At 41.7% G+C, this 26,291-nt stretch overlaps 4 protein-coding genes across 6 annotated transcripts; 2 read left to right on the plus strand and 2 right to left on the minus strand.

Annotated features, from left to right (window-relative positions):
* The first annotated feature begins 2,380 nt into the window (after positions 1-2,380).
* LOC115683354 (probable ADP-ribosylation factor GTPase-activating protein AGD14) lies at positions 2,381-9,824 on the plus strand. 3 transcript variants are annotated; one of them, XM_030607856.2, is made up of 13 exons: positions 2,381-2,874; positions 3,023-3,084; positions 4,109-4,196; positions 4,277-4,338; positions 4,419-4,515; positions 4,962-5,411; positions 6,441-7,127; positions 7,308-7,442; positions 7,513-7,629; positions 7,728-7,820; positions 8,389-8,518; positions 9,249-9,294; positions 9,548-9,824. In XM_030607856.2, exons 1-13 carry the CDS (start codon positions 2,779-2,781, stop codon positions 9,600-9,602), a joined length of 2,118 nt encoding a protein of 705 aa, XP_030463716.1. In that variant the 5' UTR covers positions 2,381-2,778; the 3' UTR covers positions 9,603-9,824. The 3 variants fall into 3 exon arrangements, with proteins under 3 accessions (XP_030463716.1, XP_056171329.1, XP_056171330.1); XM_056315354.1 differs by lacking the exon at positions 9,249-9,294; XM_056315355.1 differs by lacking the exons at positions 2,381-2,874; positions 3,023-3,084 and adding an exon at positions 3,142-3,619.
* Positions 9,825-10,398: 574 nt separating this feature from the next.
* Positions 10,399-13,581, minus strand: LOC115683388 (F-box protein SKIP24). The gene is made up of 5 exons (XM_030607927.2): positions 13,235-13,581; positions 12,944-13,117; positions 12,666-12,828; positions 12,416-12,563; positions 10,399-11,056 (listed from the first exon to the last, which is right to left on the minus strand). The coding sequence occupies exons 1-5, from the start codon at positions 13,504-13,506 to the stop codon at positions 11,028-11,030; spliced, it is 786 nt and encodes a 261-aa protein (XP_030463787.1). The 5' UTR covers positions 13,507-13,581; the 3' UTR covers positions 10,399-11,027.
* Positions 13,582-15,871: 2,290 nt separating this feature from the next.
* LOC115683379 (presenilin-like protein At1g08700) lies at positions 15,872-17,740 on the minus strand. Its single transcript, XM_030607908.2, has one exon. It carries the CDS (start codon positions 17,457-17,459, stop codon positions 16,083-16,085), a length of 1,377 nt encoding a protein of 458 aa, XP_030463768.1. The 5' UTR covers positions 17,460-17,740; the 3' UTR covers positions 15,872-16,082.
* Positions 17,741-23,910: 6,170 nt separating this feature from the next.
* LOC115683265 (transcription factor MYB60) lies at positions 23,911-25,548 on the plus strand. Its single transcript, XM_030607730.2, has 3 exons — positions 23,911-24,119; positions 24,267-24,396; positions 24,535-25,548. Exons 1-3 carry the CDS (start codon positions 23,987-23,989, stop codon positions 25,316-25,318), a joined length of 1,047 nt encoding a protein of 348 aa, XP_030463590.1. The 5' UTR covers positions 23,911-23,986; the 3' UTR covers positions 25,319-25,548.
* The last annotated feature ends 743 nt before the right edge of the window (positions 25,549-26,291 follow it).

Here is a 26,291-nt window from a genome sequence, read left to right on the forward strand (position 1 = left end):
TGCCTTAAATTTAAGCTTAAGCTCCGAAGAAGTTGGATAGTTCAATTTTAAGCTTGTCTCTCATGTCGAACTTAAATCTAAGGTTATTTCACACATGGAACTGCTTGATGCAAATGGGTTAGTCCTAAATGCTGGTAGTACCTGAATGCCATATAAATGCAATGTAGAATGCAAATATAAACTATGCATCATTAGTAATTTTGTTTAGAGGTCGAGTTCAATCCCTAAATTTCTTATACGATGAATTACGGGTTTACATGACCCAAAATTTAGGTGTCAACACGTGTCAATTTACTTCAATGAAAAATGTGTGGCTTTTCTTGTTTAACAAGAAGGGTCAAGACCATCAATCTAGTCGGATCCTAGCACAGGTTAGTAAGAGTATTGTAGACTTGTAGTGCACTGGATCGATAGTGGACTGGGCAGTTATGGGACCGACCCATTTCTACAATTTGAGTGAGTAAACAAAGAAGGAGATCAGGGGTGGACAACACTGCAAAAGCTTGTGAAAATGATTGAAACAAAGAACCTTGTGAATAACATTGAAGATAGATGAGAACTTCAAGAAACACTGATGAAGTAATAATGCCATTCATGATCTACATTTTGGTTTAAGTGATGGCTTAAAGTTGCGAAACCAAGGTGTACCATGGCATTTTTGGGGATGGCTCACTCATTTTCACACGGAAGAGGGAGTCGAATGAAGTTTGAAACACCTTGGAAGCACTCGACCCCAATTCTAACTCCCTTGACGCTTGGATCGCACGGTTTCCTAAAGTGTTCGGGCTTTTCTTGGCGGCACAACGAACCCCGGCATGGAATGCGCCAAGGAGCATTCGAAACTTGAAAAGTGACTTCACCCTCAAGGAATCTCTTCGAGTATAATAAGTAAATGTTAATCTTTTAAGAGATGCTCCAAAGGGAAATGGAGGGATTTGTTGTAAATATGTGAGTTTAGTCGAGGAGAGCTTTGGAAAAATGACTTTGCATTTAGATAAATGACTTTTTAACTCCAAAGATCTGTCACTTAATTAATATATTGTTTAGTAATTAGTGATGCATGAAACTTCAACATTTCCCAAAGTTCGGTGGAGATGAATTCTTGGCCTCACAAGTTTTGATGTTTCCCAAAGCTCGTCTGTCGCTGCCCCGTTGCCACCTCCTCGAACCTCCCAAAGTTTGGTCGAGGTTGCAAGATAATGCTGATGTTGTTCAACCCTAGTCGACAAGCGCTGAGGTCACAGGACCCTAAGTGACAGGCCACCGTCATTGCGCGACGCCAGTTAGATCCAAGCTCGCTAGAGCTCTTTTGTCCGCTAGTCAGATCTACATAGGAAAGTTAGGGCGAGTCTAAAATTGGAATTTAGACGGTATGTCGATGGCAAAGTTAGAAGAAGAAAAGTCCATTTGCCCCTGAAGTAGCATTTCGAAAACGCTTGAGTCGAGCGGAAGTTACCTTGAGCTCTTAAGCATCTGCAAAGCAAAACTTTGCACCTAAAGAACACTAAAACTTCGGCTGCAAATGTATTTAGGTTGCGTTTGGCCGTTCGGATTTGGATTCAGATAGGATAGGATATGATAAGGTTGTATTATGAATTCTCCAAATATCCTCCTGATTGTAAAAAATTCCCATTACATGTTTGGTGCAATTCAAGATAGGATAAAAATCTTTGAAGATTTTTGAAAGTATCACTTGCCCAATTCAAACCAGAGCAACGTTAGAAGACAGAATATGTTGTACGTTTAATAGGAGAAGAAATAGCCCGGTTTTGTTGCAGTGGAATCCACAGAAAGAGGCGCAGACTCGCAGTAGCAAAGGATCAATGCCGGACGTGAGAAGAGAAATCCAATGAGTTCTTTTTTCGCTCTCTGTTTTTTGACGTTCCCCAAGTGTGAGTGAGCTTCCCTATGCTCGAGGGCAGAGTCGATGCGCTCTGCCGCTCTGAGCAAGTTGATTATGTTCTCGTAGGTCATAGAGGTTCAACTCCTCAACTGTGTTCTTCTACACGCAGCTTTAGAGGTTCAAATTTGCTTGAAAAAGCCGAACCAAACCCACAATCTTTCATCCGTCAAAAGGTCAATTGCGATGTGCTGTCAAAATTCTCGTAAGTTAAAAGAGATAAACATAAACCAATGAAATCGAAATCGAAATCGGGGGGCACCACTAACCAATGATGTACTGCCGACGACGGTCCATCAAATTGGCTCGAATCAAATCATTAGGTCCAATCGAAGGACGGATCTTCCTCGTCAACGCTTACCTTGAAGCGAATAGACAAATCCGTACGCCGAGTTTTTCAAAAAAAATAAAAAAAGGACCGAAATCATTATTACTCTGCGCCATGAAATAAATTAAATTAAAGGAACGAACTTTTGAAACCACAACGTACGGGCTCTCTCTCTCTCTCTCATCATTATCGTGCTCGAGAGCGGATTCCGAGTTCGTCCCCGTTCCTCCATTGCAGCGCCCTCGAGAAATCCGCACCCCCACCCACCTCGAACCCTAGCCCTCCTCCGCCTCCGATCGCCGGCGGCCGCTCGTCTCCGATTTTTTTTTTTTTTGGAGGGGGGGGGGGATTTCGTCGTGCGATTGCTGCGCTTCGTCCGCGGAGAATCTCGAGCTTCGTCGATCTCGGTTTGATTTTGACTGGGTTCGTCGGGATCTCCGAGGGGATTCGGTTCGAATTTTGGCGAGGTCTAGGGTTTGGGAATTTGAAAATTTTTCTCGTTGATTTTTCGGGAGGGGGTGGTCTTGTCGGGAGTGATTTGGTCGAGGAAATGGGGAGCAGGAGGGAAGAGGAGCGGAACGAGAAGATCATCCGAGGTCTCATGAAGCTGCCCCCGAATCGGAGATGCATCGACTGCAACAGCTTGGTAATTTTCGGTTCTCTGCTTGTCGTTTTCAATGCAATAACTGCTCTCTCTCTCTCTCTTTTTGTTAACAGTTCATCTTAAGCTGCTCTTGTTAATAGTTCATTTTTGTGCTTTTGCTGATCCTGATCTGTGAATTCTCTCTGTGCAGGGTCCCCAGTATGTTTGCACAAACTTTTGGACTTTCGTCTGCACGACTTGCGGCGGGATACAGTGAGTAGTTGTGTTGCTCCTGTCCATGTTGCATTTTTCGCGCCTGGTGTTTTCCGGCTTGCTGTGTATCAGTTAGTTCCCCAATTCCGGGAAGTGAGTAATTATGCGAACTGAGTTGGGCTTGTCGTGGTGGTGAGCTTTGTAAGTTTTCTCTTCGTGGATGAGAGGAGAGAAGAAGCCGAAAGCCCAGCCCTGTGGTTTTTGCGTCAATAGGTGGTAGTTTGCCTTTTCCGTGGGAATCTTGGCTGGAAAAGAGCTTCAGCTCTGTTGGGTCCTCGTCCATCTGTCTTGAGAATTCTCACATTACTGTTTTACGGGAGGTCTTGAAGTATGTTGCCTGTTCAGCGATCTCTTCACTTATGCATCCGGCGGTGGTTATAGTTTAATGACATTTGAAACTTGAGGATCAAGATATTTCTCAATGTGATAGTGCTTCTTAGAGTGCATTAACTGCTTCCGCAATCAGCTTTTGCAAGGCAACCTTAATCAGGTGGATTATGAAATTTAATCAGATTACCGGTTGTGATGATTTAAGGTGGGTTAATGTTTAGAGACATTGTTTCTCTACAACATGGCCAGTGAAACAGTACATCTATGTTATGTATTATGTCTGTTCACGATTTTTGTTCCCAATATTTTCCATGGAGTTTGGCAATTGAAGGTTTTCAGTCAGGCTGCAAATATGTATCAAAGTACTGTAATTGACGTAAGATTCTCCAAATCTGAATCTATAGTTAATCTTCCAACGAACATAGTGTAGAAGGTTTTATTATCATCATGCTATAAAACATGATGATGTTTCTGTTCTGCTTAGTTGCTTACTTTATAGTCCTTGCACTTTTCATTTATTTGATTAATGCTAAGAAATCATATTTAGTCTTTCAAGTTTATGCTTCTTCTGACTTGCATCTTAGCATTTTTTCTTGCATTTTAGCATCTTTGTCTTGTATGTCCAGCATTGTGTAATTTTGAGTTTGTGGCTTTCACATGTGTAGTCTGACTTAAGTTCTGTTATGTCAAACAGCCGCGAGTTTACTCATCGTGTAAAATCTGTCTCCATGGCGAAGTTCACTTCCCAAGAGGTTGAAGCGCTTCAAAATGGTGGTAATCAGGTAAAGAGACTCACTCTTATGTGCACTACTGTCCACTGTCAGAGTAATGGTATTTGATATGATATTCGATGTGCTTGCAGCGCGCAAGGGAAATGTATTTGAAGGATTGGGATTCACAAAGACAGAGATTGCCTGATAGCAGGTTGACCTTATGTCTGCAAGTCACTGAGTGCCACGTCATGGATAACATGCATCTTAACATTTTTCATTCTTATATTGCAGCAACGTTGATAAGGTTCGGGAGTTCATAAAGTCTGTATATGTGGATCGTAGATATGCTGGAGGAAAAAACTCTGACAAGCCTCCAAGAGATTTGCAGGTTGCCTTGTCGAGAATATTCTGATTATGATGTTTTTGGCTTGTTGTGGTTATTTAGAGTGGTCGATGGTTCTATGTGCCCAAACTTAAACCTCTTAGAAGCTGAATTTGTTCATTGGAAACCCTTTCATCTTCCCGAAATGAAAGAATTGGAAATGCACTGTGAACTTTATTCAAATTCTGCCTTACATTCTGAAAATTTTCATGGTATGATCTTCATTAGGGTGAATGAGAATGTTACAACCATCACCATCTATGTCAGAAAAAAAAAGGAAGAATAAATCATTTCAAGGATGCTGAGGATTTTCTCTTTTGTTCCCTTGGCTTCGGTGAAATAAATCAATCAAAGCCGTATTTCTCGAGATTTAGTTCACTGCTATGAGTTTAGATTACTTCATTTTCTGGACAGCAGATAATCTTACAATATCCCTGACTGAATTTTGACAGAGCTCGAGAAGCCTGGAGGACGAGACGAGGCGTGCCAGCTCTTATCATTCTTACTCTCAGAGTCCACCCTATGACTACCAATATGAAGAACGACGGTATGGCAGGCAAGGTGCCTCTCTCACAAGAAAACCTGGTTCAGATAGAGGCCTGTATGAAGGGAAAATCTCCAGTCTGATCTACAGTCCAGGACGTTTAAGTGAGCGTACGCATGAGGATAGATTTGCAAATGAAGGTTCTGCTCCCAGGGTCTCAGATTATTCTGTTTCTAGTGGAGGTGATCCATTCAGATCTGGTGCTCAGTCCCCAAATTTTCGGAAGGACAGTGAATTTGGTAGCCCACAGAGACACCTTTCGAGAGATTTTTCAGGGGATAATCTGAGTCGTCAAACGTCAAATACATCTCGAGAGGCATATGTCCGGAGAGATGCCAATGGGATACCCCATCCTCAGGTTGTAGTTATATAAATTTGTTGCATTTGTAGCAAGTTACTAGTTGCCGAGTGTCTATTTTCTATTGCTTGGCATGACTTGTTTTGAATTTGTTTCTTGTTGTGACATTGTTAGTCAGATGATTCCTAGCCAACTAAAGTTCTAGAATCTGGTGAAACGACTAATAGAGAATCTCTTGTACAATGGCAAATCAACTTTTATAGTTGCATAGGTGCCTGACCTCTTGCTTCTGATGTTTGTTGATTTTCTGTGCTACCTTTAGGGTTTTTAGAGTTTCGATTAACTGTGCAGAGAGTCCTGTAAACATTATGATTGTGCGTATATTAGGTGTAATTTTTTACATACCGATATGCTTATGACGTAAAGATGTATCTAAACAATTTCCCACAATATACCTAAGGCTTCTCAACTGTGCCAGCACATATCTTAGGTGTTTCATTCGGCACAAGGCTTTCCAGTAGACTTCTTTTTTTAATTAACTTTTATTATTCCTGTCTCTGGTGGAACTTGTAAGGATTTTTTTTTCCTCAACAGTAAATTCTAAGATGATGTAGCGTTGGATCTTAACCATTTCCATATGATTGAATATCATTCATGTGACTAATTTGCATTATTTATTGTTGTTTTCTGCTTTAGCCATCTAGAAATCTATGTGCGAATAATTGCCAGGATGTTTTTTTTTTGGTAAGAGATAATTGCCAGTATGTTGCTTGCCAGATAGACGAAAAAGCTATAACTAGAATGCATCCATTTGAATGGAAATGGGTGAATTAAGCTTTCCTGGTTCCTATAGTGGAATCTATTACTCATCTTGATATGGGCACTGCAGCTGTTGGTATCCATAGATTTCTGTAGGAAGGTAGTTCTTTATTAACCTCTACTGAGCAAATATATGAATGTTGGTCGTGGAATATGTCCTCCAGCATTTTAAGTCATATTTCATATTTTGTTCAATATTTGCTGCTTGTTTATTAATCTTGAGCTTTTCTTTTCTAATCATCTGATTGGAAATTCTCTCTTTTTAAACAGAGAACTGCATCATCAGGAAGCTTTGGTTCATTCGATAGCAACTCTGTGTCTCTCCAGTCATTTAATTCAGGTAGTTTAGCGGATTTGATATCTGAGCCTGAGATTTCTGGGAATCACCCAGACAAAATGCCTACTTTTCCAGTGTCGACTGTTTCTGGAAGTTCAAGTAACGTAGACCTATTCAAGTCACAACTGGCACCGGAACCAGTTTATTCTGAAGCCTCAACTGTTTATTTGTTCAAGGGAGCTGCCACATCGACAGCTCCATCTCTAGATCTTTTTCAATTAACCCCAACACATGCAACTTCATCTACATTACAACATCAGACTCCCCAAGCATCTCTATCTACGTCTTTGGATTTGTTTGCTGATTTTCCGCAGCATCAATCAGATGCGACCTTGGATAGCAGGGTATCTGAGCTGTCAAAGCCCAAAAATGAAGGATGGGCGACATTTGATTCTCCTAATCCCACTCTATCTGCACTAGGGACTAGCAATTCAACTCCTGCCTTAATTTCTAGTGATGGAGGTTCCAAGAAATTTGTTCCCTTTTCATCTTTCAATCCAAACATGGATTGGCATCTATCTCAACAAACTAGCTCTCAAGATCTTCCTTCATCGGTACCAGATCTGTGGCATGTAGGTCTTGAGAATAGTCAAGTGCCCACCACCGCATCCAGCACTCAGGTGAGATGTTCTATCTTATGTGATAATTCCATAAGCTGATTTTTTTGGGGTAGGTGATTCATGGTTGTTTTCTTATATCTTATTAAAAATGCTGTGATTTCCTTGTTCGTTTAATTTTATGCGGCACTCAATGATGTATAGTGACATAATGACCCACCCTTGCTTTCCTTTTCAAACTAGCCATGGAATGCATTTGGAGAATCTGCTGAACACCTTCCTCCTGAAAGTGTTGAGCAAAATAGTGGAACACAAGTAGTCACCTACCCTCCTCCATCAAGTGTTGATCATCAGTACTTGGACTTAGAAGCTTCACAGGTTTCCCATCTCCTGTACCTATGTCAAACTTAGTGTCATCAGTAAAATTCTGAAATTATTTTGTCTGTAGGACTTGAAAGATTTTGGGCTACCACTGTCCACATCATTTGCTGGACCTCCAGGTCAAAGTGCGCAGTCAAATTTAGTCATGGGGACGTCATGCAACCCATCAGTGCTCTCTCTTATGGTTTGTAGTCTTCATCGAATATCAGTTGCCTGTTGCAGGCTCCATTTTGCATTTTGCTTGCCTTTCAAATTTATGTTATCCATTATGGACTTCCTCAGGTGGAGACCTCAGCACACGGATGTGCAACAGGCTATAAATCAACAAACCCATTTGATCTTCCATATGATTCTGATTTGGAACAAAGCAATGGGGTGAGTCATGCAAGTTCCGAACACGATGCGGCATATTTCTGGTTTCAATTGTCATTCGCTCTTTTTTATCTTCTGTCGTTTGTTTTAGAGTTCTGGTGTGACACGACCTTATTTTTTGTCACTTTCGTGGTTGTGACCCTTTTATGTCCCTTATGAAGTGTTGCACTTTTTTAACGCTATCTGAGGCTAGTGGTGTACTATAGCTTGGTGTTTTGTGTTTTCTGATTCTCTGGGAACTCGAAAGCAAAACGTATCCTTCTCAAATTACAGGATACAATGTTTGAAAGAGCAGTTCATAAATTTAACAGAGCATGTTTATCACCATAAGAACAGAACCTCACTGTTAGTACTCTGGTATCATTACATCAAATAACTATTGCAAGCTCTTCCAAGAGATGAAACTCGGAAACCATCCTGTCAATTGGCTATGGCAAACATCGAAAAAGAGAAAAAAGAAAAGATACAACAAATAAAAGGAAAAGGACATAATGGTTTTACTGTCATCAATTTGTTTAATAATGGATGTTTTCTCTGGTGTCTAATTTTGGACATGTTCTGTGCAATGCAGTTCTTGGACATGAGTTCATTGCAAGCTGCACTGCCTAGTGCCCATTTGTCATCCACCTTACTTAATGGTCTAAATGAGTCTTGGTTTCCCCAGAATCCAGTGACACCTTATGTTCCAGCTGCTGCACAAGGTGAATTCTAATGAAACTTCTTTGTCAAACTGTATTTTCCTTTTGATTGGACTTTTTGGTTTGTGGCTTCGTGATATTTAAGCCCCCGGGTTTGGGATTTTGAATTGTTCTCAACATCTTCCTGTACTTACCACTGGGCTGCATGCCCACGGCCGATACTTGTTCATGTTAGTGACTTTCCAAAACTACCCTAAACCCCAAAAAACCCAACACTTTATTGGAGGACAACATTTACATGATGATCCAACTGAAGATGCTTTAGTACAAGTGGAACTTCATACTGTTTAGAAGCCAATAAAATTTAATTCTTAGTATCTCCCTCTGTTACACATAAAAGTGTGTGCATGCGTTCTCTCTGATCCTCACATTTCTGCACTTCGGTGAGATTGGATTATGGTCGAAACCTCATTCCATCATACCAGCTTGTGGGAACCTCAAGCAGAACGGCTTAACCTGCATTGCTATTTGAACACCGTGGCCCCTCTGCCTACTCACATCAGTATCGGGTGGAGTGGGTGAAGATCCTCTACCCCGTACCTGTGCTCCTTGTGGTGCCTCAACAAATCTTAACATCTGACTAAAGCTCCATCTTTATTAATCAATGATTGAGATTTATTTAGGCACTGAAAGGAGTAACGTGTGAGAGAAGGGATCCATGTCCAAATTGAGCAACATATACCGGGTTGATTGGTTCCTGTTCTGAATTCTGTTGTGGTCTAAAATTTTGTAGGTGGCCTAGCGTTCATGACAGGGCAAGCACCAAGCTCTCAGATACCGTAAGTGGTCTTGTTGATATTCATTATCCCATGAGAGAGAATTGCAAATTTTTGCTGCCATTGTTTTTCATCATTATAGAAGAGTACTGAAATTGTTTAAATTGGCATTATGCAAATAGAGTGAGAAATTTTACTGATAAATTTACCATAGAGATTTGACTCTTGATAGTTATGATTGTTCTTTAATGGCGGCGACAGATATCTCTTTCATTACTCTTTATCAACTCAATAATCTTGTATTATTGTCTTTCAGGAATGTCCCAACACAGGGGCCTGTTGCTTCTATCGGAGGAAATCCCTTTGCATGAGCATCTATGCTGTGGAACCAAATCCGCACCTGAGTGATAGCATTTCCACGAGCCTTTGTATTTGTAGCTAGCTGTTTTTGCAGTGGGCAGGAATGTGTATTAGTGTCTTCTTTTCTTTTTTAGATTTTAGAACAGTTGACTGCTGATTCCTGTCATCCTATTTGCTGGTTCATGAGATCCTTTGTGCGAGAAATCAATCTAGTGCTGTTGTTATATTCGTTATGCTGTTGAGTGTGGTCGTGGTAATCGAGCGGTTCTGTACTTCGCTCTTGATTGGACTTGTATGTTTCTTTTGGGTCAAAGACTTTTGTCATAAGTGTTCGATGCATGCATTTCTAGTCACGCCCAAAATGTAGTTGGAACCATCAGTCTTCCGACCCCGTCCGTAGTTTGAGGCATCTTTTGAGTGGCGCTGCACTCATCAGACTATAGTTTGATGCATGCTTCAACCGTCTTTTGGTCAGCTGAATGACATCAGTTGATCGCAAGAATTACATACAAAGATAAAGTGAAGCTGCAATAAACTCACATTGAACAATCAAGTGCATACAGAGTCGGTTGAAGCATCTTTCTGTTAGCTTGAGTGCTTATGTTAGTTTTATCCAGCTGTGGGTGGGCAGATTGTATCATCAGACTATAGAAGAAATCAAATGTTTAAGCGTCTCCCTCTCTTCTTGACCTCTTTCTGGTGACCCTTTGTAAATTCCACGCGCATCAAACATACTATATGCAAGCCAATGGACATGCATGCAATCCAGGGATAAAGAAAAATCATAAGAACTGATGGACACAGGGATTTTTGTCTATACAAAGAACATCGAGCCTTTGAAAATGTGTACATTTTGGATCATCAAACATAAATAGATAGTCTACAACATAAATCAAAGCAGATAATGATAATAATGATGCCGAGGTAGTCTTCTTTTGAGTAGAGATTATCTTGTGCCACTGATTTAACCCCGTGTTACGCGTGAGTTCGCAACGAATGTCTACTGCTGATTTGTTGTGACCATCTCACCTCCAAGACACAGTGACGCCATTTGCCAAACATACGAACCACAATATCAGTACCAACCTGCATCTTTTTGCAGCCTTAGAAAGAGAATCTCCACACTTGCTACCATAGTTCGTTGAGCGGCTGCCACTTTTGTGAGCCAAACAACATTCTTACAGCAATCCTGGTTTTCGGAAAATCTGTCATGGCTTCCTCTGTTTAATTAGTAGACCAACTTCAGAAATCCAATTGGTTCTTGTTTCAACAGGCGAATACCTCAATGCAAACGCGACTGGTCACATCTCCTACATTCAAGTTCACCAGTTTGGATAAATATATCATGGTAGCCATACTTGTAGTTGCCAAAACCAAAGTGCCTTGAAATTCACATTGCACAGCCTCAGCATGCTGATCAAAGACATCCTATCATCTTAGGATGTTTTACCCAGTTTGCCACAGCCTGAACAATAAGTAACACATTTACAAGTCATGCTAGGCCAAATGACAAGACAATTATGTCCAATGCAGTGGCATGCATGAGGAAAAGAGACAAAAAAATGGATTTGGATGACATATCTAGCTTCAACACTGAAAGTGGAAACATATAGAAGTAAAAAGAGATGATATAGAAGAGACACCAGTTAAATACCACCTCAAGCATGAACGAGAGATTTGTGCATCAATAGGTTAAAAAAATGATCCTGTTTATAACTGAGAACCAGCTTAAGTTGCTAACATACCCATCTATAAAACAGTGCACTAACTGAAAAGGAAATGAATAGCGGATTGATTGACCAGATAACTTGACCTGGTTCATTTAAGCCACCTTATGATCCACTGTTCAGGAAAGACGAGATGAGACGATAATAAAACAAGACTACTACACTGCCGGCGCTAGCTGCTTCTCTACTTGCCAAGTGAGCTGTCGTTGTATTAAACATGAGTAAATCAACTTTTTTACAGATGCCACCTTCCAAAAGGCAATGTTAGGAGACTCTTGAATCAGTTCCATCACAGGTCACAAATATCATCCATCAAGTGACCGTTATCTAAGTCTTCACCGTACCAAGATTCCAGTACTCAAATAAAACCAGTGGATGTGAGATCATGTGCACTAGTCCACATGCTACCAAACCAGTTAGGCATTGATTTCATTAGGCTACCCGCACACCCGGATGTCTATTCAAGTGCGAGCAGATTGAGGATCATGGAGGTTAACTTCTCCATCGAACCAACAGTAATTATCATGAACCCATTTCAATAATCTAGAATCTCAATTAACATTATTATTATATTGGCTTCACATTAAAGGGATGATAACCTACATCGCTATGTCATTATGTAGTCCTGACCAAAAGCAGCTTGGCTGGTTAAGTCGCATTCCATGACTGCATACTGTTATTTGAATGCAGAAAAACTAATATCCAACCAGTGGGTGATATACTGGCCACTAATCAGATTTCACATCTCACGGAATCTAAAAACATCAAAGTCGGCCTCAGGGAGTGGCAAGGCTTAGTGCAAGTACCGAAAGCGAAAAGCCAAGTGTGTCTGGGAGAAAAAATATTCTTGGCTTCAACTTTGAATACAAGTTATAGCTTAAGCCTAAATATCACAGCCACTGAAAACACCCTGACCTGTAGATATCCTGTATGTACTGCTCCCTTTGTTGCCAACTCTACTGTCATAAGGCATGTAGTTTGAAAGCAAGATAAGCACAGTAAACAGGAAATACGTGATGCTGCTATGCACAATAAATTAGTAGAAGGTAGCTGATGATCGAATGAGTAGTAAAGGACATGAAGATCGAAGACAGAACCTTCCACATCTATGCATCTCTTAATCTTCTTCCTTGTACTACTAGAGCTGCCTAAATTGGAACTGGTTCGTTCACAACTCCGCAAAGGATGATACTCGATCGACTCCAACTCCCGCTTTGCTGCATCAAGCCTTCTCCTTTCCTCTTCCTATCAAAAGACTAGTCAGGAGGACCATTACATTCCCCGCCACCCCCACCCCTCTCAAATAATCCATCAAATTACATGTACATGGGTACTCGAAAAACTCACATAGGACTTGCGCAACATGGTAATTTGCTGCTTGCAGAGCCTAAACTCCATGTCGACCGCGCTGATTCGAGACTCGACGGGCACAGCACATTGAGACACCATCTGCTTTTGCTTCCCTCTAACAACCTCCGGCTGCCACACGTTCAAAGCCACCGAGGCTTGCCTGATCAATCACACCACCATTGATCACTGTAGTCTACCTCAGTGTTCATGCATACGAAGTACAAATCAAACAATCGCATCATCACGGGAAGAAGAAGAAGAAGAAGAATCCTCACCTGACCGTATGCAAATTCGACAATTCAGAAGCAGAGGCCTTGAGCTTGTCGGACTCTCGCGCCAGCGAAGCCTCGATGTCTCGGAGCCTCCGGAGGTGCTCGGAGATTTGGCTCTCCTTCCTCATCACGGCCCTCCGGTGAGCCGCTCTCTTCTTCTCCCTGTCCCTCTCGAACCTTCGCCCCACACCCACACCAAGGAACACACAAAAAGAGCGATAACGCCACAACAAGAACCGAAGAACGACGAAAAGCAGGATCGCAACCTCCATGTCAAGAACGCAAAAACGCTACCTGATTTGGTACAAGGCCTTACGCGAAGAAGAAGAAGAAGAAGAAGAAGAAGAAGACGAGGTCGACGACGAGGGCGCAGACGATTGGGAGGTCGGAGGGAAATCGGAGGAGAGGAGGTGGGACCAGAGCGAGTCGTCGCGGGAGAGTCGCCGGAGGCGCCTGCAGGAGATCGAGACGCAGCACAGCTCCTTGTAGCTCAGCGACTTCGCCGGGCTCTTGACGCCGATCTCCAGTATGTGCCTCCACAGCTCGTCCGGCAGAAACGCCGCCATTTTTTCCTTCTGGAAGCGTCCGTCGTCGACCGGAGGAAGAAGAAGAAGAAGAGGAGGAGGAGGAGGAGCTTTTGGACTTTTGGGCTTTGGACCGACTCTATTTATACGGTAATGGGCATCGGGAACGGCGGTAATCGGCAGGAAATGCCACGAATAATCCATGAATTATGATCTGATACACCACATGGTTCCTTAAAATGTTCAATGATATCGATCTATTTTCAAGTTCGAAGACAACATTGATTAGATTGAACATAAATCAAAAGATTATGGATCGCATTGGACAAATTAAAAGTTTAGGACTCACGTTACAAATTAAAATAAAGTTCATGAATCACATTGAACAATTAAAAATTCAAGGACGTTCAAGAACGACATTGCATATTAAATCAAAATTTAGGAACCATTTATATCATTATCCCAAATCAATACTGTACTCCATCACATTGATGACAATGTCGATGACGATCACTTTGGTTTTGTGAGGTTAATATCTTGCACAGTGTTTGGCTCACGAACGAGAAGGTTACGACAAGCGAACATCATTTGGGACGAGCCACAGGCAAGTACGACAAACTCGTGACACCGTAGGCCTCTCATCGTGACTACGCTCACTTCCGATTTCCAAGAGGAAAACCCACAAAATCCACACCACGACGACGAATCCTGTTCTTGCAATCATCTAACGAGAAGCTCAAAGGTATCACCTTTCGCATTGTTGAAGAGACCGCAGTACCGAAGAATCTGTATTCTGATAGGATTACCTGGTCCAAACACTCGGACATCAGCAGATGCTGAAAGCTTTACCTATAAGCATGTCTGTTGCGTGCGAGCAAGCAAAAGATGCTGTAGGTGTTTCCGCTCTGCAGAACAGACTTAAACTGTCATCTTCATGGCTGAAGAAACACTATTCTCAAAGGCCCACTTTCCAATCTCTCGCTCTATCCACCATCACTTCGAATGAGTTGATCAAGAACACAGTTCAAGGCGCCGGAGAAGATTCAAAAAGGTCGTGTTGTGAATAAATACCCGACACTCAAGTGGATAGTGTTTCGCCTAGAACAAAGCACATAACAACAGCAAGTATCAAAGCAAAGCGATCTCGTCCTCCACAGATCCATTTGGCTTTAAACTACACACACAACTGTCAGCCACAGACAACTCAGGGCTGCCTGCCAAAATGATACCTATCACTGCAGTCGCATCGTGCACAACCAAATCAGAATGAAATGGAGACAAACATTTCCCAGAGCTTCTAAAATTCGATGGTCAAATCCATCAGCCGTGCTAATTTTTCAACATCTACACTGTCCTGCTTTCTTCTTTGCCCATAACACTCGTCTGGATTAGACAACACAAATGGTGAATGGGTGGGCATTAGACACGAGAAAACTGAAGCTGTGGAGCAGCTGCTACTGCCTGTTGCGGTTGCTGATATCAACATAGGGGGAACCTACAGCACAAGTAAAGACATTGGCCTGGTTCCATTCGCACAAAGTACACGCTAAGTGCGCACACTGACCTGAAAAGAAGGCAGGTACGGCACATGCATACACACGAAAGATTGGTTTCATCCAAGAGCCTATCACATGAATCTCCTTCTTTTAGCCACGGGCTTGTCCCTTGTTCACTTCAAGAGCACGGACTGTCAATATCTCATTCATCTTATATGGCAAAAATTCCGGTCCATACTTTCAGTTGCATCAAAGGATGACAACTATGATCAAAGGAGCACTTGGATTGCTAAATATCCATTGGAATATCGAAACACTTGAAGACATAATGAAGACAATATCAATAAGAAAGCACTAATAAGTTACTAATGCATATTAAGTGTTTAGGAAGATTAATATCAATCTTCTGCTAAAACATTGACACATGTCATTTTAGAACATGCCGCAAAAGCATAAACAATTAGTAGAGTAAAACTGATCATGCTTGTTATCACCCTAAACATTATGATTTAAGAGCAAGCAAAATTGTCTCATTCATTAAAAACGAGCACAAACGCACAAAGGAAGTAGTGAAATAGGATATATATGGGACTATGGGACTATAATCTATGCATCCTACTTTCCAAATTAAAACTTAGCTCTTACCTTAGAATTGTTTCCAACCTAGCAATTCATTTTTCATATTCTCTTCTTCCCATTAATTCAAGGATTAATGCTCGTTCTATGGCACAAAAGATCAAAAGTGAACGGAAAGGATCGCACGGCCATCTTTCAAATCTCACTAGATTTACTGCAGATTGTATTTCGTAATTCGTACACTACAAAAATTAACCTGAAAGATAACTTCATGAATTTGCGCAAACTTAACGAAATCCAGAACATAATTTAAAAACTACGAGGACCAAAAAGCAGGAAGTAAGATATTGCAAAAGTTTCATTACCATGTGTTCCTGAGATAGTCTCATTACTGGGCCTGGACATCCAGAAAGTTACATGAGCAAGAGTAATACTTCTATGGGGCATTCCATTGCAGTGTACATGGATGCCAAGACCACAAAAATCAGTGATGTCCTAAAACAATGTAAGTATCTCCCCGTCTTCTCTCTCATGAAAAATTGACAATTAAAACATCATTAAATTCGTAGCTACACCAACAACAAAGGGTTCCATTAATAATCGAGTCAAGAAGTAAAACATGACACCTAATGTGATGGATATGGGAAGGGCAGGCAGAGCTCGGCGGCACACAGATAACAATATAAGGGTGCACCCAAGTCCCGAAACAATTGCAAGGTAACAAGCATAGACTGTCATCAAATCATACATTGCAGCTCTACCCACCAGAACACTGTAAAACACGAAATCTCCAAGACCAAGTCTAATTCCTCTACCGGAATTGCGATCATTCTCCCCATCATCTCTCCGTTCCTGCTCTCTCCCAGTCCCTAAACCCAGCATTTCAACCAGCGGGGACATTTCTTCCTCAATCTCAGACTCCCTATTTCCAAACTGTCCCACTCTGTTAGGCATGACATTCACCACTGAGAACTCCGACGATTCACTGCTCGACGAGTCCCTACCCCGGAAATTACCCACCAACGGGGAGGTTTCCCCTTCATCTCGACTATGCTCACCTCCATTGCTCCTCAAACTAGGAACGCCATCGTCACCACGATTGTTGGCAGTCTCATTCCTCCTTGTGTTGTCTCCAGAAATAGATTGCAGCTCAACCGACCCTGAATCCGATACGCCAGCAACCAAAAGACCCAAACTCGACCCCCGGTTACCACCACTTTGAGGTGCAATCGGACGAGCCTCGTAAACCAGAGCAGGGAGTTCTTCATCCCTGCTGGAGGCCAATTCAACCAGTATCTTAAGCGGCCCACCCGGTGCCAAAACAGCCACCAAATCATACACGGCCAACGCCACAAGCAAGACCCAAGTCGTCCATTCAGGCAGTTTCGTAAACCAAGCAGCCACAACAATCCCCAAACAAACCATATAACACTGCCTCAAGAATATGGGTATCCCCCCACCGAACACGGACAACACACCCACGACCGTGAAATTGAACAGCAGCAAGAAACAAGTGATCGAATCGACCGGGATCGAGAAATGCTGAATGATCGACAGAAAGATCGATCCCCCCATCGTGGCCAGCACGAAGAAGGCGGAGAAGTTCATGTAGTACTTGAGGAACTTGGTGAACTTGTAGTAGTAGAGCACCACGAGCAGGAAAGTGACCACCGCGATGAGGATGACGAACACCAGCGCGTTGAGGAGCGCCCCTTCCAGCTTCTGGCCGACGGAATCCGACGGGTTCTCGACGTACACGAGGTTCGCGGCGGTGCGAATCGGGGCGGCCGCGGCGGGGGCGGAGAAAGGGTTGGAGGGGGAGAGGGCGTAGACCAAGAGGACGACGAGGAGCATGCAGATTGAGACCGGGGAGATCACGCCGATGATCTCCACGCCGATCGAGTCGAGGATGCTCGACTCCATCTCTCGGCGGCGAATTTCGTCGAGCAGGTGGCGGGCGCGATCGGGATTGCTATCGCATTTGGGGGTGGGGTGGGGGGCGATAAGGGTTTTAGGGATCGAAGTCGTCGCCGGAGAGGGAGATGGAAAGGAGGGGGGCGAAACAGAGTGGGATCGGCATGGGGAGGTTGAAGCGAAGGAGGTTTTTCTCTTACTTTGCTCTCTGCTGCATCATCACCATCTTCGTCATCTCGGTGGTGCGGATCTCGCTGTCCATTTTCGATCCGAGAGCAAAGAATCTCTCTTCCTTTTTGCCCCTTTTGGGTGAAGAGAAACGCAAAAGGGTTATTTCTGTTGAGAATTTTTAATTGGGTTAATATCACGGAAAAATCCAAATTGGCGCATCCGTGATAAATTTACCCTCAAGCTAATTATTTGGCCACAAAAAATCTCAAATTGGTACACCCGTGATAAATTTACCCTCCGTTTAGTTTCCGCTAAATGTTATAGTCAAAATGCGGAGTGAGATGACACTTTGGGGTTTTACCCCTCCGTTTATCACAAGTGTCTCGATTTGGGATTTTTTGTTGTTAAAAAATTAGTTTGAGGTAAATTTATCACAAGTATACCGGTTTGAGATTTTTGGTGATTAAAAAATTAGTTTTTGATAAATTTATCACAAATGTACTAATTTAGAATTTTTCGTAGTATTAACCCTTTTTTAATTTGACACCCATGAAATATTTACTTTCAAATTTAACTTTCGTCTCACAAAAATTCTCAAATCAATAGTTTTGACACAAATTTACTTTCCGTTACAATGCGTGCATGTGTGACTTTTTCCACGTTAGATCCGTGATCAGATGACCAAGATATTGGCGAATACCACATATGTGTAGGAGTGGCTTGGCGGAGATGCACTCATTCTTCTGAATTTGAAGAAGAAAAAGTGAAGCTTTCTTGAAATGGAATAGATGCATTTTAACGAGATTTTTTTACGGATTGCTAAAGAAGGGTAAATTTGGGTCGGAAGAAAATTTGGAGTAAATTGTAATAGGAGTGCCGATTTGGAATTTGTAATTACATTACTCTAAAAAGAAAATGGTCGAATGGAAATAACCATTTCATGTTCTTTGTTAGATTGTGATCATATACTTCAAACGAGAACTTCATTTAGAATGTGTTTGTTTCGCGAAAAATGAATGATTTTGAAAATACTTTTTTAAAAAATAACTGCTTATATCACTTACTGGTTATTTTTAAACAATATTTTTTAAATTATTTATTTTTCGCGAAATAAATGAAGTCTTAGTCAAAGTAGATATTGCTAAGTGATTTTGATTTTAATCATCCGTTGTATCAATCCTTCCTTTATATATATAACCAAAGCACTTCGATCAAGATCCATTCAATTTTTCGAGAAAGTATTGATTTGATGCCCATCCCTATCTTAGTGTGCCTACGATGTTCAAATTATTTTGATCAACCCATTTTAAACTAGGAAATGATAGAAGTGATATACTTATTCGAGATATTACCCGTATCCTGACTAACAACACTAAACAGAGCGTGGGATTTTAACTATTTGAAATTTTCAATTATGATTCGAGCCAAAAATAAATAAATAAAAAAGATAAAGATGTCTATCCTCATGCTTAGTCAAACCGGTTAAACTGGGTTAACCCGACATCAGGGTTAGGGTTCGGATATCGGGTCCGGGTTTGTTTTTGCCGGGTCTAGGTTGAACTACGAAGATGTCTTCTTGCCGATTACAGTGATCTGCTGAAGTGCCAACCGGCTATGAGCTCCCGTAGTGCAAATTAGCTCAAAGTTCAACCCCCTTCAAAGTTTTTGGTTCGAGGAAGATCAAAGACGGTAAGCAGCAGTAAAAGCATACCAGATTATTTCTCTTGTTTGGAGGGTTGAAATGAAAAGTTCGATGACACGAATAGTCCATGAATTTTGTTTCAACGTGCAATGTATTTCCCAAACTTAAAATTTATACAATGCGGCTCCTGAACTTTAGCCCAACATGCAATATTCAAGTTCAGAGATAACATTAAACATTTCCATACAATTCATGGACTAAATTGAGCATGGACAAAAAATCCATAGACTTTCGGGAACGACATTGCACATTGGGCTACAGTTTATGGTCCACATTGCACATTGGATCAAAGTTTGGGGATCATTTGTATCATTAACCCTGCAATTTAACCCTCCAAACAAGAAAACCACTGGGGTTTGCCCCAGTGGCCACTCTTCCTATTTAGGAAGGGGGAGGTGGGGAATTCGAATCCCCACTTTCTCGGAGAGCTAGGGGTGGGAACGTGTAGTTGGGTTTCAACTTCTACGCCTTGCAAGAGATAAGGCAAAAATTTGAAAGTAAGTTGAGAGTTAGAGAAAGACAGACAAAACAAAAAAACCTTCCAAACAAGAGAAATAATTTCCCATGTTTTATTGCTAGTCGCCGTCTTTGATGCAAATATATATATGATGCCATAATCTTGTCTTCAAGCGGTTGTTTCCTTAAAATCGCGTTTTGGTTACTCCACAACTTTCTAGACTCCATTGCTTCACTCACCAGTTGCTTCAAATTTGAAAACTCATAACTGCATCTCGACACCTTCTAGGCATTCAACCTTCTCTTGGTGCCTCAATCGGCAATCCATCGCCCCTTTTAAATCGATATCATTGTCGGCTATCGCTCACCATATATCGTCGTATATCAACGGCTGATCAATGGTCATCGATGTACTTTAATATCGATAACAATTCTTATGATTGTCGACAATGGCTCATGTGCACTCTGATCACGTGTCTATCCTTATCGACGATTTGGCCAAATCTCGGTGCAAATATATATGTGTATATATGTGTATAGAGAGAGAGAGATGGGGAGGTCAAAGATGGGGACATTCATAGGCTGGGCATGTCAAACCGCATTAGTTGTTGGGCATGTCAAAGTACTCTGCAAACCCCAAAAAAATAAGAACATTCTCCGAAAATTCCGAAGATCGGTGACATTCCTCTTGCTGTCTTCGGCTTCTCGTTTCTAGTAATTTTGCTAATTTTTATGCCAGTTTTGAGTCATTTTTCAACTTATTGATGTCAAGCCCTAGACAAACGTTACTAAAGTCTACATAATCTTAGAGTTATGCGATCGAGTTGATTACTGCCAATACATAATATAATTCATGTAGAATTTAATTTTTAGTAAATATAAGTGCCATCAAAGTTTCATTTATCTCAAATCTACTTGCAAACGCCTGTGTGTGTGTGTGTGATCATACCTTGGAAGTTTGCAATTATGTAGCTACCAAGAATAAGTACGTAGATTAACTATATCAATACCATGTTTTGCATTAACGTATGTGAAGATGAAATAAGGCTGTAAAGGTTAATGTAAGAGTCATATATAGTAGAGATGTTCTATTAAGGATAAAGATTTTTGTACGTTATATGCGCAGTCTTACGTAACCTACTTTCATCGCCATTGATTAGGTAGTTATAGGTTGAAAATTTGACCGACTATCCATATCGATAGTAATAGACATGAATTGCGTAAAAAACAAGAGAGAGAGAGAGAGAGAGAGAGAGAGAGAGAGCATATAGACCGAGTACTTGAAATGTTTCCTTAAAAATAATTTCCCTTATATTAAATGATAACTAGGGTGTCTGCTATTCTTATTGTAGTTTTCCTTGTAGCAAAGATCTAAGGTCGAAGGTGATGCGAAACTTCATTCTTGCCGCAGATTAAGTGTTGCTCCATGAACTAGGCTATTATCAGCATCTACCTATATCTCGGATAACATTAAAGCATAGGCTAAGATTGATTGACATAACTAATAAGAGTATACAATGCGAGAGATTTTTATCGCGTGTTGAATATGACCCACTTATTTAAATACCCATTTACAATGTATCAAATCACTTAACGTATCGATTCCTTAAGTTAGTCTCAATTTACCTAAAATTACTCGTATTATTAATCTCGATCACCGATTCCTCACCCTATCAAGCCACCGAATTCAATGCTCGCGACCCCTTAAATGAGAAAGCTCTTATAAAATCCGTTTTTGATTTGCACTCGCATAGGTCAGATTCTATACCTAACAACAACAAAAACAAACAACAAATGAACAATTGAAAAAGAGGAGAGGATTGTAGAATGACCTAAAGAATCCACTTCAAAGCTAGGGTTTTTGGTTGTAACTTGTATGCATAGGTAAATTAAAGCCACGATTTTGTATACTAAAGAAGGATGTGTTTAGGTTACGATGGCACAATGACTCAGCAACACTGAGAGCTTCACATGGGAAATTCTTGTGAAGATAAAATTCGACAAAAAAAGCTTAAATAGACAATAACAATAGCGTAACTTTCTTGGTGAAACCAAAGGACAAGTAATGGAAAAACCCTTTCGATATTGTCATCACTGTGGGTTTTGACCAAGAATTTATTAGCCTACCTAAACTCTTTGGCAAAAGGACACCAGAAGTGCCACAACTTGTGTACGGAGATCACTTTGGTGCCATAACTTTTTTTCGGAATACTTTGGTGCCAACTTTTTGAAAAACGATCATTTTAGTGCCAATGCTGACGTGGCTCGCCGGAAATCCGATATGGCGCTGACATGGCTCGCCGGAGAGGTCCACGGCTCGCCGGAGAGGTCCAGTCAGCATTAAAAATCAAAAACGACGTCGTTTTTCTCGTTGACGTGTACTTTTTTAGAAAAAAAAAAAAAAACGTTGCAGCAGCGGCGAGGGAGCCCTCGCCGCTGCTGCCGCCAACCCACCACCGCCGGGAAGGGCCGGCGGTGGTGGGCGGAGTGGTCGGCGAGGGCCGGATCCGGCGAGGCGAGACCTCGCCGTCGCCTGGGTCGCGACGGCGAGGTCTCGCCTCGCCCAGCAAAGGCGAGGCCGACCTCGCCGTCGCCTAGGTGTCGACAGCGAGGCCAGACCTCGCCGTCGCCTAGGTGTCGACGGCGAGGTCTCGCCTCGCCGGATCCGGCCCTCACCGACCACTCCGCCCACCACCGCCGGCCCTTCCCGGCGGTAGTGGGTTGGCGGCAGCAGCGGCGAGGGCTCCCTCGCCGCTGCTGCAACGTTTTTTTTTTTTTAATCAAAAAATTAAAAAATTCGAAAAAAAGCCACCTAATTTTCACGTGTACAAGTCAGACCATTTTTTTTTAAATGAAAAATGTCATGTTAGCTTTTTGGCCGGAATTTTGGCCGGAGTCACTAAAGTGATCTATTTTCCTCCGACTTGGCACCAAAGTGATCCGAAAAAAAATTATGGCACCAAAGTAATCGCCGTACACAAGTTATGGCACTTATAGTGTCCTTTTGCCTAAACTCTTTGTACCACAAGGAAGAGATCCATGAGAAAGAAGATGGAAGGTTCCCTAAAAAAATAGGGGAAAATTGCAAAAGCCACCCTCGACTTACCACATATTGCATTTTGCATCCTCGTTTTCTTTTATCTTTCCGAAGCATCCTTCAATTTCGGAATTTACATTAGGAACCCGCTTGTTTTGAATTCTTACACTTTTCACTAGAAAAAAATAGATAAAACGACCTTTTTGGTAAAAAAATTAGTGACTCTGTCCACCCTGAATTTAATGTGTGGAGACATCGCACGCATATAAATTAACATTTGTAACCCGCTTGTTTTCAATTCTTTACACTTTTCGCTACAACTTAAAAGAAAAAAAAATTAGATTGAAGCACCTTCTTGGTAAAAAGATTAGTGATTTTGTATACCCTCAATTTAAAGTGTGGAGAGATCGCACACATACAAATTAACACCCCTTTTATAAATCGGGATGAAACTTGGATACCATGTTAAAATGGCCAACCCAATACCTTAAATTTATAAATGCAGCAAGAACACATATATGTAAAAAACATATTTATCTCGTAAATGAACGATGTTGGATACTTTTAATCGTTTTTAATCGTTTATATTAAATATCAAGAAGCATATACATAAAGGGTGAGATAAATAGAATATTGAGAACAGTCAGTGTAATTAAAAAAAATAAAAACAGCAAAAATTTTGTTTTTTTATTTTTTTGGGGTGGTGAAGTTCCACAACTTTATGAGAAGTGGCACGTGAGCCAGGGAGATGCAAAACCTCCTCTTCTGACTTTTGCCTCCAGATTGACTCCATTTAAGCTTCTAAGTTAATGAGACGGCCCTGCTGACTCAGCATGGTAGATCAAAAGTGTGGATTTGATATAACAAAATTACAGAAAACAATAGAAGAAATTGCCCCTTCCCCACTATTTAAATCACCCCATGTATATATATATATATATATATGCACTCTCTGGGTCTCATGGAACTATTCATTCAGGTCCATACACACTCTCACATTCTCACCCCTAAGAGAAAAAAAAACACTAGAGAGAGAGAGAGAGAGAGAGAGAGAGAGAGAGAGAGAGAGAGAGAACATATGTACTAGTCGGTGATGATACAGTAGAGAGAGAGAGAGAGAGAGAGAGAGAGAGAGAGAGAGAGAGAGAGAGAGAGAGAGAGATTGTGGCTATGGGGAGACCTCCATGCTGTGACCAAGTTGGCATCAAGAAAGGGCCATGGACTCCTGAAGAAGACATCATCTTGGTGTCTTACATTCAAGAGCACGGCCCCGGGAACTGGAGATCCGTCCCAACCAATACAGGTAACAGCGGGTGCACCCTATTCGCCCCAGATCCGAGCTCGACCTCGATCGATCTTAGACCGGTTACAGTAATCTCGTGAAGTATAAGTTTTTCATGAATTTTGTTGATAGTCCGTTTTTTTTTTCCTTTTTTTGGGGGGACAAAAGGATTGTTGAGGTGCAGCAAGAGTTGCAGGCTCAGGTGGACTAACTACCTCAGACCAGGAATCAAGAGGGGCAATTTCACACCCCATGAAGAAGGCATGATCATTCATCTCCAAGCCTTGTTGGGTAACAAGTAATAACTTTTACCCTCGAATCGCCATGAAACATTCTCGATTTAATCCGATTTTTCGATGATGATTGCATATATCCAACCTTTTTTTTCGTTATTATTTCTTGTTAATTATCTGGGATTTTTCCTTTCCCGTTTCAGATGGGCGGCCATAGCTTCATACCTCCCACAGCGGACAGACAATGACATAAAGAACTACTGGAACACACACTTAAAGAAGAAGCTCAAGAAGTTGCAATCACCATCATCATCCTCCATGATGGACCCCCACAACATGGCCTCCTCAGACACAACCACCCCCTCAAGAAGCATTGATGACCCCCATCATCAGAGAAGGTCATCAAGCAGCTTGGACCTCATCACAACCAGCAGCCCTTCCTCATCGTCTTCCACTCTCAACAAGCTCAGCCTCACCTCCACATATGCCTCTAGCACTGAGAACATCTCGAGGCTCCTTGAGGGCTGGATGAGATCTTCCCCGAAAACTAACAGCAACACCAACAACGACCGCCTGAAGTTCCCTGATGAGAAGGGTTTCACTGGCCACGAGAACAAGAACGGTGGCAGCTGCTATCGCCCTAAGGCCGAGCATCAAGAACCTGGCGATCGCTTGATCTCCCACGATGAGTTCGAGTCAATCCTGTCGTTCGGGAACATGGACAATAATTGCAACGTCTCATGGGACAAGTCGAATGGCAATTCAACTCATCATCCTCATCATCACAAGGGTGATTGCAGCGATGATCGACCTAGCGATGCGAATGATGACGAGAAGGTTCATGGGATAATGATGCTGGAGAGGAATTACAATAAGGCGAAGTCGTCCGAGCACGCGCCGCCGCTAACCTTTCTAGAGAAGTGGCTCCTAGACGAGACGGCTTCCGGTCAAGTAGAGGACATGATGGAGTTACCTTCGATGTTCTGATGACAACCCTTTGTTCCATGTTGCTGTTCTTTTCTTGTTTAGGTTTGGATTGAAAGGGGAAAAAAAGAGAAAAAATATATATAGCTTTAAGAGGTTTTTTTATGTGTGTGGGACTTGGTACTTGGTTATGTGGGGGGTTCTAAAAGAAGGTTTAGGATCTCTAATTTGCAGCTTTTGTAAATCTAATTTGGTTCTCTTGTGAATGAATTACCAAACGTCGCTTAGCATCATTTCAAAAGTCTTACTTGGGTCATGTGACGTGCTGCTCATTAATCAGCTTCAGTCATCCATCATAACATGAGATGCGCAATTAGTTTATGTTAGCAAGCACGAATGGTTGGTCCAAAATTCCTACCGACTGTGGGCCGGGACATACACGCCTGTAACTAAGAACACTCCTTGCAAATATACACTTTTACACTCTTGCAATGAAGTAGATGAAGAATGAAACATAAATTGAATGCATGATTTTGCAAACATGACCAGGAGCTACGAAGCAGGCCTCGCAACATTCTCCAATATCACTAAATAATAAACCTTTCTAGCTAGGTAGACTAATGGTGACGTAAACGCTTAATTATGACAAGATAATGGTCCTGGTAACCTTCGATTAGCGTTGGAACTGGGTCAGCTATAGAATTGAGATCTAGGGTTAACAAAGGTTGATATTCTCACTCAATCTTCTTTTTTCCCAAGTGGGTACGTAATTGTTCATTTGAGGATTTCAATGAAGCAAAAGGAGGAGAAGGAGAGGGGAGAGAGTTATGACAAAAGGGTTGGGAATAATAGCCAATAAAAGTAAAATCGCCAATGTGTCACGAAATTCTTGCACACCCAATTGGGGTAAACGGGGGGGTCTCCTCAAGGAAAAAAAAAAGGGAAGGCCTTTTGATTTCATGAAGGAGTGAGAGATGGTGAAACATGTGATTTCAAATTGACCTTTCGGTGTGAGAAGCTGGCAAACTAATGCTTA

Source organism: Syzygium oleosum, unplaced genomic scaffold, assembly GCF_021117445.2.
Source record: "Syzygium oleosum isolate NSW1041296 unplaced genomic scaffold, Sole_v2.1 Sole_v2.10, whole genome shotgun sequence".
Classification (NCBI taxonomy): Eukaryota; Viridiplantae; Streptophyta; class Magnoliopsida; order Myrtales; family Myrtaceae; genus Syzygium; species Syzygium oleosum.